General features: G+C 33.1%; 1 protein-coding gene across 3 annotated transcripts in view; it reads right to left on the reverse strand.

Moving 5' to 3' along the window:
* Positions 1 to 16,479, reverse strand: part of FNIP1 (folliculin interacting protein 1) — a 111,723-nt gene that overhangs the window by 49,421 nt on the left and 45,823 nt on the right. For all 3 annotated transcript variants that reach the window (XM_010971577.3, XM_010971576.3, XM_045507763.2), the window contains exons 2-3: positions 14,089 to 14,215; positions 3,059 to 3,193 (exon numbers count right to left, since the gene is read on the reverse strand). In XM_010971577.3, coding sequence (XP_010969879.2) covers positions 3,059 to 3,193; positions 14,089 to 14,215 — 262 coding nt within the window. The remainder of the gene's footprint in view (positions 1 to 3,058; positions 3,194 to 14,088; positions 14,216 to 16,479) is intronic.

Genomic DNA, 16,479 nt, shown 5'->3' on the forward strand with positions numbered 1-16,479 from the left:
TGCTACTACAAAGATAAAGCTCAAATGAACATTCTTAACTATCTTATGCATATGCAATACTTCTGCAGGAAAGATAACAAGAAGTAGAATCCACTGAACGTGAAGAACAGATTTTATCACCCTTATTGTGCAAAGAAGGCATTCACAAATGGGGTAACTCGAACGTATTTTACATTTTTTTAAAAAAGGACTTGTTTTAAACATTAGAATGTCTTATTTGCAAAGCACTCTGATTAAAAAGTTATTCCTTTCCATTATTGTTTAATTGTCCTCCTAAGTGTCAAAAAATCTAAAAATTAACTCATCCATTTGGTTACTATTTAGATACTGTGGTAAATTACCACTGGTTACCTACTAAATGTCTTATTCCTTATTTTTTGAAGTTCAATTTGTTTCAGGGAAGCAATGTGCCCAACTGAAAAAAAAGATTGCATTTCAGAGTTTCCCTTGGGAAAAAAGAGATTTAGTCAGTCGCTATATCAAAGAAGTAAACCAATGGCTGGAGGGGCTGCTTCCAAAGCTATCCATTTAAATCCATGCAACACAGGCCTGGTCAATGGGATGTAAGTGTGTCCTTGGAGATGGAGATGCCATATTAGGACCACAAGGCAACAAGTATGTACACATTAACTCTTGCTAAGTAGAAAGATAAAGAAACCTTGGTCTCTAAGCCCATCTTGAAGCCCATATATATGCCTAGATGGCCTACCTCCAGACTTGTTATATGAAGAAAATAATCCCTAATTTGTTTAAGCCACTGTTTCAGAGGGTGTCCCAATGCAAGTCCTAGCTGATACAATTACATAACAAAACAATTGACAAGGAAGATGACCTAAATAACTATCTAAGACAGTACATGAGGATTATGCACAAATTTCACTAAACCATTCCATCAAAGAAAATCAAGAATTAGGAGTTTTTTAAAAATACTTGAAAGATTCTTCTGAAGATAACAATAAAGTGATGAGGACACCTATTTTCTAGTGGAGGCCAGGGAATACGTCTACATACTATTTTTCTTTTTATAACATGGTTCTTCTACTCTTGTGCTTGTTTACTGCCCGCCTTGGATTAAAAAAAAAATCTATATATTTACATTTTGTCACCTTTCTTAAAAAGAACATGTTCAAATAGCAATCCATTTTATTATACGTAACTATTTTTAACATTAGTTCTTTTATATATTCATTTACATATTGTTTTTTATATCTCAGTGCTATAGTCTTAATTTTGTTTTAATAAAGGCCCAGTTATTTTTTAAGGAAAAAAAACCACTTCTGATATACCTAGGTTACTAAAAAGAAGCAACTCATCTATTCTTGGGACTTGGTTAAGACAAAATTTTTATTTCCAGGCATAGAAGTTTAGGTATTAAGGATAATATTTCAGAAACAGAGTAGAATAATTTTCTGAATAATGAAGTAGTCTGTTTTTCTTTTAAGATCAATAATGCCAATCTTACTTGGCAACCTAAATTGCTTCTGGATAATGACAGAATGAGAACTTTCTTTTATAAGTTCATTTTTTTTTTACAGTGTATCTAATTGCATTCTTATTTTGACTAAAAATATTATTTCATATATTAAGCAAGCTACACAAATTTAAATATCAAGGAATTTATATATTTTAATACTATAAATAAATAATCCTTAGAATGCAAAATACAGTAAAATTGGTGTTCAAATTTTATCAAACTACATAGTTTGCTATTAAAGGTTCTCTCTGCCTGCTCTTATACCAAATAGTTATCATGAATGTCACTAATGTTACGTATATTTTAATATGATACAATCTACAATGAAGATAATAATAAAGAAAGTGCTATTATATTTAATGTGTTTTTTTTTTAAAGGCTCTTAAAAGGTCAGTTCTTTCTAAGTAATCACTGCTGGGAGCAATAATCTGTAATATTCTGTAAATCAAGGATAATGTCCTAGTTACTTGAAATCACATCTTATCAAGTGTAGTAAACTGTATGTTACAATAATTCAATGCCTTCTTCCTAAAAAACAGGATTTCCAGGATGATAATGAACCTACTATCAGACTATCTGGACACACAGCCTGGGAATTTTTACTTAAAAAAAAAAAACTCTACGGATTTTAATGCAAAATGAGAATTATAATCACTCCCTGCTTCGGGGTTTCTGGGTGCATCTGCTAATACTCATACTTCACTGCATAATAACAGGAAGGACGGCAAGTTTGTACAATTGATCAAATTAGAGAACTTCCAAATTGGCATAAGTGTGATGATGTTACACAGTACTATTAGGAACTTACCAGGGTATCATGCCTAAGGTGGAGGAGAAACAGAGGAGGGCAGGGCAACTACATAGGACAGACTAGTATCTGGATTTTTATAACTTTAGAGTTCTTTCACATATACTGCCACACTTATATGGTATCAGGGTCAATTCCTATCCAAATATAATTACCTATTATGAATAATTTAGAAGTCTAGGATTCTATTTTGGTACTGCTAATCATAAAATACTTGTGATTCGTTCATGCAAACTTGGATAATACAAATAAATTCACATCAGATGACATTTGCTTAGTATGAAACTAAGCACTGATTCTATGTAAAATACAAGTTTATAGAGAAGTTCCTACGTAGTTACTGATTTGTTTAATTCTGTGTTTTAAAAGAGCTACATTACTTTTGAAAAATGAAACTGTGCATTTCTCATAGCATATACTTCAGCCACATTTTAATCTCAAACTGTTTCATTTTGCATTAATCTTCATATTTCAATAATGAAATAGTATATAAAATAAGAAATTATTCTGGTAGCCCCAAAAACATGAAACAAGAAATAAAGAGAAAATACCCCTGCTACCTGTGCCCAAAACTCTCTGTACTTCCCCTATCCTAAGATTTATCAAAGTTAATAAACTTACGTGTTTAACTATCTGTTTCCCCAGCTACATTGTAAGTTCCAGGAAGGTAAGGACTAATCCACATTTTACCCTCAGTCCCTAGGATTGTACACAATACACTGTAGGTACTCAAAAATATTTGTGAATGAATAAATAAATGACATCAGTGATCTGACCTGGTACTTAGCACACTGGTCTTTTACATCAGAAGATGAAGTCATGGAACTATCCAAAGAGGAAGAACTGTCTCCTCCAGGTTTCAGTTGGCAGCATTTCCCAAAGACTTTAACTTGAGCATCAGTACAGAGTTTCTGAAAGAGAGAGTATTCCCATTCATATTTTAACAGATTTTCCACCACACATAAATTATAGCATAAAAAATCTTTGGAAAAACCATGGATGAAATAAAATTCAAAATAATATAACCTTAATATAATGAGTATTTGCATTTTACTGTATTTTTTCCAGTACTGTTTTCTATTCCTTGTTTCATAACTATAATATTTGTGGAGCTTTTTACTGTGCTTTTCTCACCAAAATTATTTAATCATGGGAATTTTTCTATATTCACAATGGTCTGGCACAATGTTCATTGTTAGTGACTTAATAATATACTGCAGCAGTTTTCAAATTATTCGATCTAAAAACCTCTTCATGCTCTTAAAAATTACTGAGGACCCCAAAGGCCTTTTTGTTTTATGTTATATGTATTAATGTATTTCCCATATAAGAAATTAAAATGGAGAAATTTTATAATATTTATTAATTCATTTAAATATAATAAACTCATTACAAGCTAATTTAAGTAAAATTTTTATGGAAAAAACTTTAAGAAAAAATGTAAGAATAGGAGGAAAAATGCAAATGAGACACACTTTACTGTACATACATACATATAAGTTTAATCTTTTGAAATGAGAATGTATCTATGCACTGAACGGTTAAATTTTTAATAAGAGCTGAGCTTAGGACCAGAAAGTTGTGCTGTCCAGTAGAGAAGAATCTATTTCTATTTTTTTATGACTCTTCTTCTCCTCCCCGTACCCAACAGATTCTAGAGCTTTCACTGTTCACAACCAGTAAAGTTGCACTCCACCAAGGTCTTTGTACTCCTAAAACTATTGGAATGCTTTATCACAGATACCAGTATGTTCATTCTTCCATATAAAAGACCTCAGGTAGGCTTTGAGAAGAAATAATCTGACTGAAATCACAATTTTTTGAAGACTAATTGTTTTATAGTTGCCACTATCACCAAAGGCATTGTAAAAGAAGAGAACATGTGGTAATTCCAAAATCACCTCTAACCAAAACGTAAAAAGACAGCACAGTAAGGTAAAAAGAACAAGGGCTTTAAAACTAAATAGGCCTGAATTTAAATAACTCCTGGTTTTCTGGGCAAGTTACCTGACCTCTCTAACCTGTGAATAGGGGAAAAAAACCCTACATAATGGGTAGGTTACTTGTGACTCTTAAGAGCAGTGTATGCATGTGTGTCTCTCACTATACACTTACATAAAAATACATTTAAAAGGTGCCCCTATACAGTGTCTAGAACTAGCACATGCTTTCTGATTTGTAGTTATAAATATTATAAGAAAACAGTTAAAGTGGGAATTTAAAATAACAATGTCTACTCTGGAGTCAAGACCTTAGCTAGATATTTGCATTTATATTATTTCATTTAAGCACTCACTAAATATATCGGTATCTTTAGGCCTGATAGTCTTGGCCACATCTTAGTAACTTTGCTACTTACTGATCACAAACAAAATGCTAGGCTCTCAAGTATGTTTTCTATAAATAATTTAAGCATCTTTTATATAAACTCTATAAATATAAATAAGTAAACAGTAGATGTTATAACCCAATTTTACTGAAGAAAAACCTGAAGCCTAGAGAGGTTAACTTCACAAAAGTTACAAGAGCTAGTGAGTCTATAATGTATTTAGAATCAAAATTCAGTTGGCCTGATTTATCTACTATTGCAAACCACCGTTATCAGTCAACAAAACTGAGCACTATGTGTACTAAGCACTAGGGAATAGAAGTGAATAAAACAGTCCTTTCCCTTGGGGAACTAACAATCTAACAGGAGAAAGAGACATTTAACAATCAGTTAGATAAATATGTATGATTAAATACATATTTCAATTAAGTCTAATAAAAGTAATAATAAGAACAACAACGGCTAACTCACTATCATGTGGTCAGGTACTACTCAGTTTTACATGTATTTACTCCTTATTCCTCACAACAAGTCTATGAAGTAGGTTCTATTATTATCCCCATTTTACTGATGAAGAGGTTAAGAAGCAACGATGTTTAAGTGCACTGCCCAAGAAAGGACTTAACTTAGTCTAGACAGATCAAGGTAGTGACATTTAAGCTAGGACTACAAAAAAGCACAGGAGTGAAGGTGAAAGAAGAATGGGAGGGTAGAAAGACATTCCAGGTTCAGGTAACTGTGTATGCCCAATCTCTGAATCAAGAAGCAATCTGCTAATGGGAAAAAGACCTAAACAAGCAATTCTCCAAGGAAGAAATACAAATGATCAATAGGCACATGAAAAAATGCTCAATATCGTTAATTATCAGAGAAATGCAAATCAAAACTACAATGAGGTATCACCTCACACCAGTCAGAATGGCCATCATTCAAAAGTCCACAAATAACAAATGCTGGAGAGGCTGTGGAGAAAAGGGAACCCTCCTACACTGCTGGTGGGAATGCAGTTTGGTGCAGCCACTGTGGAAAACAGTATGGAGATTCCTCAAAAGACTAGGAATAGACTTACCATATGACCCAGGAATCCCGCTCCTGGGCATATATCCAGAAGGAACCCTACTTCAAAATGACACCTGCACCCCAATGTTCACAGCAGCACTATTTACAATAGCTAAGACATGGAAATAGCCTAAATGTCCATCAACAGATGACTAGATAAAGATGTGGTATATTTATACAATGGAATACCATTCAGCCATAAAAACTGACAACATAACACCATTTGCAGCAACATGAATGTCCCTGAAGAATGTCATTCTAAGAGAAGCCAGAAAGAGAAAGAAAAATACCAGATCAGATCGCTCATATGTGCAATCTAAAAAAAAAAAAAAAGAGAACATAAATACAAAACAGAAACAGACTCATAGACATAGAATACAAACTTGTGGTTGCCCAGGAGGCGGGGGGTGGGAAGGGACAGACTGGGATTTCAAAATGTAGAACAGATAAACAAGATTATACTGTATAACACAGGGAAATACATACAAGATCTTGTGGTAGCTCACAGTGAAGAAAAATGTGACAATGAATATATGTATGTTCATGTATAACTGAAAAATTGTGCTCTACACTGTAATTTGACACATTGTAAAATGACTATAACTCAATTAAAAAAAGTTAAATAAATAAATAAAACAGTATCTCCCTCAAAAAAAAAAAAAAAAGCAATCTGCTAAATGAAGAAAGGGACAAATATACATCAGTTCCAGGACAGAAGCAGATTTTTGCTGACAGAAGGCCCATGTCTACTGTGCCATGTCCCCTCACTATATCATCTTCCACTGAAGTTGTTGCTGTTTGGTTCCAAAAAGCCATGACTTCAGAATGGTAAAGAGAAGACACAAGACAGCTGGGAAGTTGGTGGGAGAAAAGGATCTAGAGTTGTGTGTCTGTGTGTGTGTGTGTGTGTGTGTGTGAGAGAGAGAGAGAGAGAGAGACAGAGACAGAGACAGAGACAGAGACAGAGCGCGCTTTTACATATATTTCTATATACAATGCCTTATAGATCTAAAATTTCTCTACGGCAGGACAATCAAATCAGAATTGAAACACACATTTCCCAATGTGATCTGCATTATACATTAACCAGACTCCCTCAGTGAAGGAGAATGTAATCAATCTTTAAGAAAAATGGTCCCTTTCGTGTGGCACCAGCATTATAATTTTTAATATTATTATTTCTTTCTCATCCTGTACAGGGGGTCAACATTGACTGAAGTCTCATTCTGTACCTGCATACCTGACTAAAACATTTCTGATGAACTTTATAATTCTAACCTGACAATATGATATATGACTCTTTGTCTCAAAAATGTATAAAACTGCGTATCTAGCTCCTGAAGTGGAATATTCTCAGAACTTCTGAGAACTTGTCTCCCAGGTTATAACCCTCAGTATGGCTCCAATAAAATTTTTTTTCCTTCTTAGGTTAATTGAATCTTTGATTAATTCAATCTTTCTTAACAGAAAGAAATCTAGGTCCCACTCTTCTTGAATGACCCTTTTTCCCCACTCCACACATTCCCAATAGGTAAAATCATTCCTACAGGACTATTATTATCCTTCCAGTATTTCTTTTGGCAAATACAAGCATATTCCATTTCCTCTACTCTTCAGAAAAGGTAAGTGATTCAGTTCTGCCCTTGCTTTATTTTCCACTAACATCATAGAAAATCTTTTCATCTATCTTTAGAAATTTTCCTATTTCTTTTTTTTTTTAATACAGTTGCAGAGTGTGCCACTGTGTAAATATCTATAGCTTATTTAATCAGTCATAAGTTAATGACATCGCTGGAAGGACTGCTCTCTTGAAACATAAACACATATAACTTTGGTAGATACTGCCCAATTACCCTCCATGGATATCATTTCACTCACTCTAACAGCAAAGTGCTGTCATTCAACATTTTCATTTTTGCCAATCTAAAAGGAAAGAACTAAAATAAATAAATAAATAAAATAGTTTTCATTTTCATTTCCTTTATTACGGATGAGAGGAAGAATCTTATTAAATGTGTAATGGCCATTTGTATGTGAACTCACTGCTCTTAACCTTCACCCAATTTTCATATGTATATACATATTCTTACTGAAGTATGGTCAGTTTACTTCACCCAATTTTCTACTGAGTACTTCTGTCTTGACTTCTAGGAACTCTTTATATAGAAAGATTACCAGCTGGTCTTATACGCTATAAAAATGTTTTCCCAGGATATCATTTGTCTTTTAATTTTCCTTATGGTGTTTTTTTTTCTTTTTTGCTTATCTGTTTGCTTGCTTTTGCTCCGTTTTGTTCACCATCCAAGTTTTCTCTTTTTTTTTAATTTGGTTGTCGAATTTGTAAGTCTTTTACTTTACAGTTTCTGGAGTCTAAGTCATAGCTAGGAAGGTGTTTTCTATTCCAGTTACAAAAGAACTTAAGTCATGCTTTCTTTTGTGTAACAGTCTAGGGTTTTTTTACATTTAAATTTTCATATACTTGAGATATGAATCAGTTTATCCTTCTTCTAAATGGCTGTCTCAATATCCCTTATTAATCTTTACCACATTGATTCAAGATGATGCCTTTATCATATACTAAATTCTGACATTTTTTAGATTTCTAAATAATCCTCTATTTCATTCCATTAGTCTGTTTGTCTGTTTATGTTCCAGTAACATGTTTTTAAAAATTACTAACACTTCATAGTATATTTTCAAATCTGGTAGAGCTAATTCATCCTCACTACTCTTCTTCTGGTTTTCCAACCTATTACTGCTGATTTTTTTCCATTTGAACTTTAGAATCTGCTATCTAGTTCCAGACACCATTTCCACCAAAAATAACAGCAACAATAACAACAGTAAGGTTGGCATTTTTATTGAGACAGCATTATTCTATGAAGCAACTTTGAATGGACAGCTTTATGGCACTGAGTATATTACCCAAGGATGTATTTTGCCTCTTCATTTGCTCAAGTAAGCATTTATGTACCTCAGGAGACTTCTAAACGTATAGGTTTTGTTAAGTTTATGAACAGGCACTTTTAAAAAGTTGCTATTTTAAATGGAGCCTTAGCTTCCTTTATATCATCTAGTTGGAAATTATTTGTATATACTGAGCTTAATGGTTCCTGTATATTAATTTTTATATAGATTTAATTACCTAACCAAATCCTATGTTCCAAATTTTGTATCACAATAAAGATTCAACTATTAGCATCTGTACAATGCTTTGGAGTATACAAAACTCTCACACATTATAATTTGTATTCTTCTTTCCAAAATGATGTGAACCTGCTGATGTACAATTTTATTCCTGTGTACAACCAATGAAGGATGAAACGTGCATAATCATGTGACTTCACTGGGAACACATGAAATAGCACTGCATTATTGTTAACACAAAAACAATGTCCAGGATAAAGACAGTATCATGTGATCATATCACACTTGGTCCATTTGGCTGTATCACTATTCAAAGAAACCACATTTCAGTAATTTTTACATTTCAGCTGTAAGATGAATAAGGTCTGAGGATCAAGCGTAAAAAAAAAAATTTTATAAACAAGTTTCTTGATTAAAATCATTGAATATTCAAGTTCTTTTTCACAGAATATAATACAGTTGGAAAATACACACTCTGAGAAAACTATATATTGATTAATATGATTTTATTTCAGAATTACAAGATAATATTCAGGAAACTACTAATGCCTAAACTACATCATTATGTATGGGCACAAAATATTGTGTAAGATGACTGAAATTATCATTTACATCACACAATCCTTCTTTGACTATATAGAACCCATATGATTTGATGTTTCAAGGGTTTAGGTACAGTAAAGCCAATGAAAAAAAATCACTTAATGATTCCAACATGTTGCAATTTGGGGAAAACAGTGTGTTCTGTAGTGTTCAAAAGGAACATATAAAATCTTTATGAAAGTATTTACAGGATTTTGATAATAAACTTCCTAACTGTAATTAAAATTGATCAAAATATATTCTCAGTATTTACCACAAATGAGTCAGTCTGCAGGTAAGGAAAAAAGGTGAATAATAAAATTTTAACTCTTTTTGCAATTAAATAACAAACATATGTACACCTCTAGCTATGACATAGAAGTCTATGAAAGACTATCAACAAAAGTCTATGAGAAATCTGATGGAGGAGAAAAGAAATATACCGAGAGGAATCAGAAAGGATTCATAAAGCTGTGATAAAATTAACCTTGAAAGATGATAAACCTTCATCAAGGAAAGTGGCACACAGGATGAGAATATACATATAAAACAAGTGAGACTAGAAATATTCAAAGCTATTTGATTTCTAGTCACTGATGAGTCTAGAGAAAAGTTTGAAAAAGTAGCCTGACAGGAAAATTTCAGAGGACTGAGGGATGAGTGCATGGTATAAGATTACAGCCAGTAGACAAATTACTACTGAGACACAGAGACAGAGAGGAGACTAAGAGACACAGAGATGAGGGCAAAAAGAGACATCAAGGAGAGACAAAAAGATAAAAAGGAGAGACTGAGGAGAGTCTGAGATATAGTGAGGCAGAGAGATTAAAAGACACAAACTATCACTGAGAAGGAAGACTGAGAGGGACAAAAAGAGGCAGACAGACAGAAAAAGAAGAAAGTACACATGAAAGAAAGAGTAAAAGGATAATCATTTTGTTGGTGTTGGGTAAAGAGGCTTTGTGAAAATTTGCAGGCAAAGGAAAAAAGCTAACTGAAAGGGAAGGAGGAGACCTCAGAAGGAGAGAAAACTAGTAAGACTAAAGAAGCATCATCCCAGAAAAGGTGGGCAGGGAGGATTCAAGAAAAAGCATAAGTCATTTCTGTTGGAGACAAAAGGGAAGAATGGTAACAAAACAGTGAACAGCATTAATCAAGACAAATAGTAAAGAAGAGGTCTATGCTGCAATTCAATGCAACAGTATCAAGAACAAAAAAAGAAACTTCAATGAATATTTGCTAAAAAAATAATCAAGAGAGTTTTGATTAATCAATCATTGTTAATCTGTCAGTCTCAAATTCTACTGGGCTATTTATTACCAGTCTAAATACAAAGAAGACATGCTTATTACATTTGCAACTAGCCTTAGATTTCAACTGTCTGTTTGACCATCTACAATTCTGACTTAGGTATCTCACTACTCAGCTATCAAAACCAAAACACTGAATTCAACAAACACTTCCTTCTCCCTCACCACCTCACATCCAAATTTTCTCTACATAACAAAGCAATTTTTTTAAACTAAATTTTAAAAAGTGAACTATAACTGACACATTAGTTTCAGATATACAACGTAATGATACAGTATTTGTATATGCTGCAAAATGATTACAATAAGTCTAGTTAACATTCATCACTATACCTAGCTACAAAAAAAAATTTTTTTTGTTATGAGATCTTTGAAGATCTACTCTTTTTAGCAACTTTCAAATATGTAATACAGTATTATTAACTACAGTGACGATACTGTACATTACATCCCCATGACTTACTTATTTTATAACTGAAAGTTTGTACATTTTGACTCCCTTCACTCATGTTTCCCACTCCCCAAGCCTGCCTCTGGCAACCACCTATCTGTTCTCCTAGCAGTTCAGTTTTTTAGATTCCACAGATAAGTGAAATCATACAGTTATTTGTCTTTCTTTGTCTGACTTACTTCACTTAGCATAATACCCTCAAGGTCCATTTGTGTTGCCAAAAAATGGCAAGGCTTCCTTCTTTTTTATGCTGATCAATGGGCACTTAGTCTGCTTTCGTGCTTGGCTATTACAATGTTATAATGAACATGGGAGTGCAGATATCTCTTTAAGTCAGTGTTTTCATTTTCTTCAGATAAATACCCAGATGTGAAATTGCTGGATCATATGATAGTTCTATTTTTAATCTTTTAAGGAATCTTCATACTGTTGTCCATAGTGGCTGCACCAACTTACATTCCCATCAACAGTGCACAAGGGTTCTCTTTTCTCCACACCCTCACCAACATTTGTCATTTCTTGCCTTTTTCCTAACAGCCATTCTAACAAGTTTAGGTGATACATCATTGCGGTTTTGATTAACATTTTCCTGATTAGCAATGTTGAGCACCTTTCCATGTACCTGTTGGCCATCTGTATGTCTTTTCTAGAAAATGTCCTTTTGGATCCTCTGCCCACTTTTCAGTTAGATTGTTTTCTTTGGCCAATGAGTTGTACGAGTTCTTCATCTATTTTGGATATTAACCCCTTATGAAATACATGATTTGCAAATATTTTCTCCAATTTGGTAGGCTCCCTTTTCATTTTGTTGATGGTTTCCTTTGCTGTGCAGACACTTTTCAGTTTGATGTAATCCCACTTGTTAATTTTTGCCTTTGTTGCCTTTGCTTTTGGTCTCAAATCAAAAAAAAAAAAACCAAACAAACTTAATAATTGCAAAGACCAATACCAAGGAGCTTATTGCTTACATTTTCTTCTAGTTTAATGGTTTCAGTAGGTCTTACATTCAAGACTTTGAACCATTTTGAATTAGTTTTTGTCCACAGTGTTAGAGAGTAGTCCAGTTTCATTCTCTTGCATGTGGCTGTCCAGGTTTTCCAGTATCATTTATTGAAGAGACTGTCCTATCCCACTGTACATTCCTTGGCTCCTTTGTCTTAAGTTAACTGACCACATATGTGTGAGTGTATTTCTGGACTCTCTACCAAAGTGATTTTTTGAAATGTAAACCAGATCTCTTTAATGGCTTCCCTCTGTTTAAAGAAAACAAATGTCCAGATTGAAGAAACTCTTTTCTTTATGTTTTCAGCTTTGTAGCTTTTGCCAAAATACTTTTAAAAAAATAGAATTTATTAGGAACATATAAACTAAGGCTACAATATACACTTAGGATACAATATACACTTCTACCCCAGAGATCTAAAAGGCCCTGAATCCTCTGGCTACTGCTCCCTCTCTCTCCAACTTCATCTCTAGCTACTTTACTATCATTCCAGCCAGACTAGCCTTCTTTCAGATCCTTCAATTCACAAAGCTCCTAAGTCTCTTTGTAGACTGCATTTGCAGGTCCAGCTAACAGGAATATTCATTCCCTACACGATGTCTTCAGTTTCTTCAGATGTCAGCTTAAATTTCACTTCCTCAGTGTAACCTTTCTTAACACCCCTACATACAAAATGATGAAAAATGAGTTCCTTCCTGTGGAATCTCGTAAGAATTTTGTGTATTTCTTTCAATTTTGGAATTATTTGTTTATTTATTGTTCAACGTTAACTGCCCCTAAAAGAACGCCTAACTGCAGGCACCAAGAGGGCAGAGACTGTTAAATCTCCGAGTACCCAGTGCTTTGTAGTTACTTGCACAAATAAACAATATTTTAAGAAAATTTTGCAGTTTTTTTTGTCAGATTGAAAAAAGTGTCCAGATAATATTTAATAAATCTAAACAAAGTACAATCTCCAGAAAATTAAGAAATGTGTTACTAATCAGAAGATCCTAAAATCTGACAATCAAAATAACTCAAAAATTAGACAAGTACTTATTGTATGTCACTATACAGATGTTGAGGATGCTGTTGTAAATAAGACAACAGACATGGCCAATATATCAAAATTTTCCCAAAGAACCCAAAATTTCAAATACAAACTCCCCCACGTCTCAAAAAATAAATAGTTATTTGCCTTAGTATACAATTCTACTGGTAGGAAAAGCTTTCCCAAAGTATTTTGTTTTCTGTTGTTTACTGAAATGTTAGTGAAAATTGTCAATTTAACGGAGGGGAGAAAACATAATTCCAGGCTTCCATTTCCAGATTATCGCTCCAGGGGACTGAGAGCCTTTATGCATGAAAGTGTAAGGGAAGTAGCATCAGCAAAGATAACAGGATTTTTCTTGGGTTTTCTTGGACGATCAAGAGAATGGCCATGTACTAATGCTAAACTAGTCATAACATAATTCAAAATATGATGATCAGAGTTAACAGAACAAATCTTCTTGATACTGCTGAATGGTATGGGAAAATATGATGGACTAAGGGCTAGAGGTTTAACTTGCTTTGTATCTTCAGACAACTAATTTCAACTCTCTAGGTCACACTTTCCACAATTCCTACAGGAGAGATTTGGACCAGATTCTCTTTAAGAGTCCCTGTAGCTCTAGTCATATCTCACAATACAATTATATAAGCAAATATATATATATATAAGTAAATAAATGTCAAACTTAAGTATTTTCTGGTACTAGACTAACAACAAAAAATACAAGTGTTTTTCCTTTAAAAATTCTCAAAATCAATTCTCTAAATTTTAAAAACATAGTGAAGGTATTTTGTACTGACAAATAAAAGTACCATAATTGAAATCTTACTCATTCTTTCTTGAATTAAAATACTTGACATTACATTTCAACCAAATCAGTAATAATGCTCACCGAAACTGTTATGTCCTCATTTTTCCTTTTAACACTGGAGTCAAACAAGACATTTCTTCCTCGTCTTTCACAGTCTTGATATACAATCAGCCGAATCTGGCTTGGATCAAATTCTGACAAAGGCCAACTTTAACAAAAAAATAAAGATCCATTAGAATTATTTTAATAAATATTCCACAGAAACTCTTAGAAATAAAACCTATTATATTAAAACCCAGAGTTGAATTACTGCTCAAGAATATACATAAGATCTTTATAAAAAACACCACTATTTAGTTTAGGGCTGAAAATTTATACAGCTATGACATTTCAGATTGATAAGAAAGAATAAAAGTTGTGCTAAGTATTCCTCAGTGTATATAAAATGTAGTCATCCCACATAAATCTAAAAAAGGCTAATAATAAAAATATGTAAGTACATTTAACATAATGAAAATACAGATTAACTTCATGGTATGGATCCAGATAGTGTAAGGTTAACCCACATTTTTAAATACTTTTGTTACTATTTATTTAATATGGAAATGTAAAAACAGAAGCAGTTTTCAGTTTAAATAACAGCAGCTAATTACTTATAAAACAAAAACAAATAAAAGTGATGAATGACCAAAAGGGGTAGAAATTCTTAAATATAGCCAGTATGAGTGAAAACTGGCATACTCTTATTAAGGGAACAATTTTTAAAAATACATATAAATAACAAACAGACAAAATATCATAAAACTAAAGTTCTCCCCAACAATTCCATTCCAGAAAAGTATACCATTATACAAGAATGTTCATAGCAGCACTGTTCAAAACAGTTGAAACCTGAAAATTCATATTCTTACCAATAGAATGAGTAAATATAGTATATTCAGACTATGAAACTACACAACAAACAGAATAAATGAACTTCAGCTATAGGCAAAAACATAGATGGACCCTGCACAAAAGAAAGAAGACAATGACACACAATGATACATACACACAAATAGTTACTATATTTCATCATTTATAGAAAGGTTTAAATCAAGTAAGTTTTATCAAGGGATATATTTTTAGTTTTTAAAACTACAAGGAAGGCAGAGGGTATGGCTCAGTGGTAGAGTGCCCGCTTAGCATGCACAATATCCTGGGTTCAATCCCTAGTATCTCCATTACGAAAGAAAGAAATAAACTTAATTACCTCCTCCATCAAAAATAAATAATTAAAAAAAAAAGAAAGAAACGGGCTTTTAAAAAATAAAATAAATAAATAATAAAACTACAAGGAAAACAAAGGAAATGATGGTTTCAAAAGTTTGGAGAGTGGGTATCTCTGGGAGTTAGGTGGGGGTTTAATCAAAAAGGGACACAACAAAAGGACTGTGGCATTATGTTCAATTTTTTGACTGGATAATGTTTACACAGATATTCCCTTTACAGTACCAAAATAAAAAAGCCACTGTATTTGTTTTATGTATTTTTATGCATGCATTGTATTTCACAATTAAAAAGATTAATGGAGTGAGTGAGATGAGGAGGAGACGGAAACAGAGAAAATAATGAATTGTATGATGGAGATACTAATCTGGTGAACGGATCACACTATAACTTATGTGATAGTTGCCAAGAAACAGGAGAACTTCCATTCCAGGAGCTGTCTGTTGTTAGTTCCATCAGGCTGAATAGAACATTTCAGTCACTCCAGAAAATTCCTTCATTTTCTTTTCTAGTCCATTCTCTTTACACCCTGCCTCCGGCAAAGCATTACTTTGATTGCTATCGCCATAGGTTAGCTTTACCTAGTCTTAAACTACATACAAATGGAAATCCCAATATGCATGCTTTTGTGTCTGGATCTTTTTCACTCGACACTGTTTTAGAGTTCATATATGTCATGACTGGTAGTTCATTCCTTGTTATTTCTGAGTAGTATTTCCATGTAGAAGTGTATCATAACTTGTTTATCCATTTTCCCATTGATGGTCACTTGTGGTGTTCCCAGTTTTTTTGCTGTTACGAATAAAGCTGCAGAAAGTGTATCTATGAAAGTCTTTGAACATGTATTTTCTACTGGATAAGTACCTATGAAAAGAATTGCTGGATCATAGCTGCCAAATAATTTTCCAAAATGGTTTGTACCCTTTTATACTCCTACCAACAATGTATAAGAGTTCCAAGTGCTTCATATTCTTCCCAACAACTAGTGTTATTAGTCCTTTTAATTTTATCCATTTTAATGGTTGTGAAAACGTTTTAGTTTGCATTTCTGATGATTAATACTCTTAGTATCTTTTCCATGTGCTTTGTTCATTCATCATTGATATGTCTTCTTATGTGAAATGCCCAAGCCTTTTTACCCATTTAAAAATCAGACAAATTGTTTATCTTATTGCTTTCTAAGAGTTCTTTGACTAGGCTATTTAC

This window comes from Camelus bactrianus, chromosome 3 (assembly GCF_048773025.1).
Source record: "Camelus bactrianus isolate YW-2024 breed Bactrian camel chromosome 3, ASM4877302v1, whole genome shotgun sequence".
In the NCBI taxonomy this organism is placed as follows: domain Eukaryota; kingdom Metazoa; phylum Chordata; class Mammalia; order Artiodactyla; family Camelidae; genus Camelus; species Camelus bactrianus.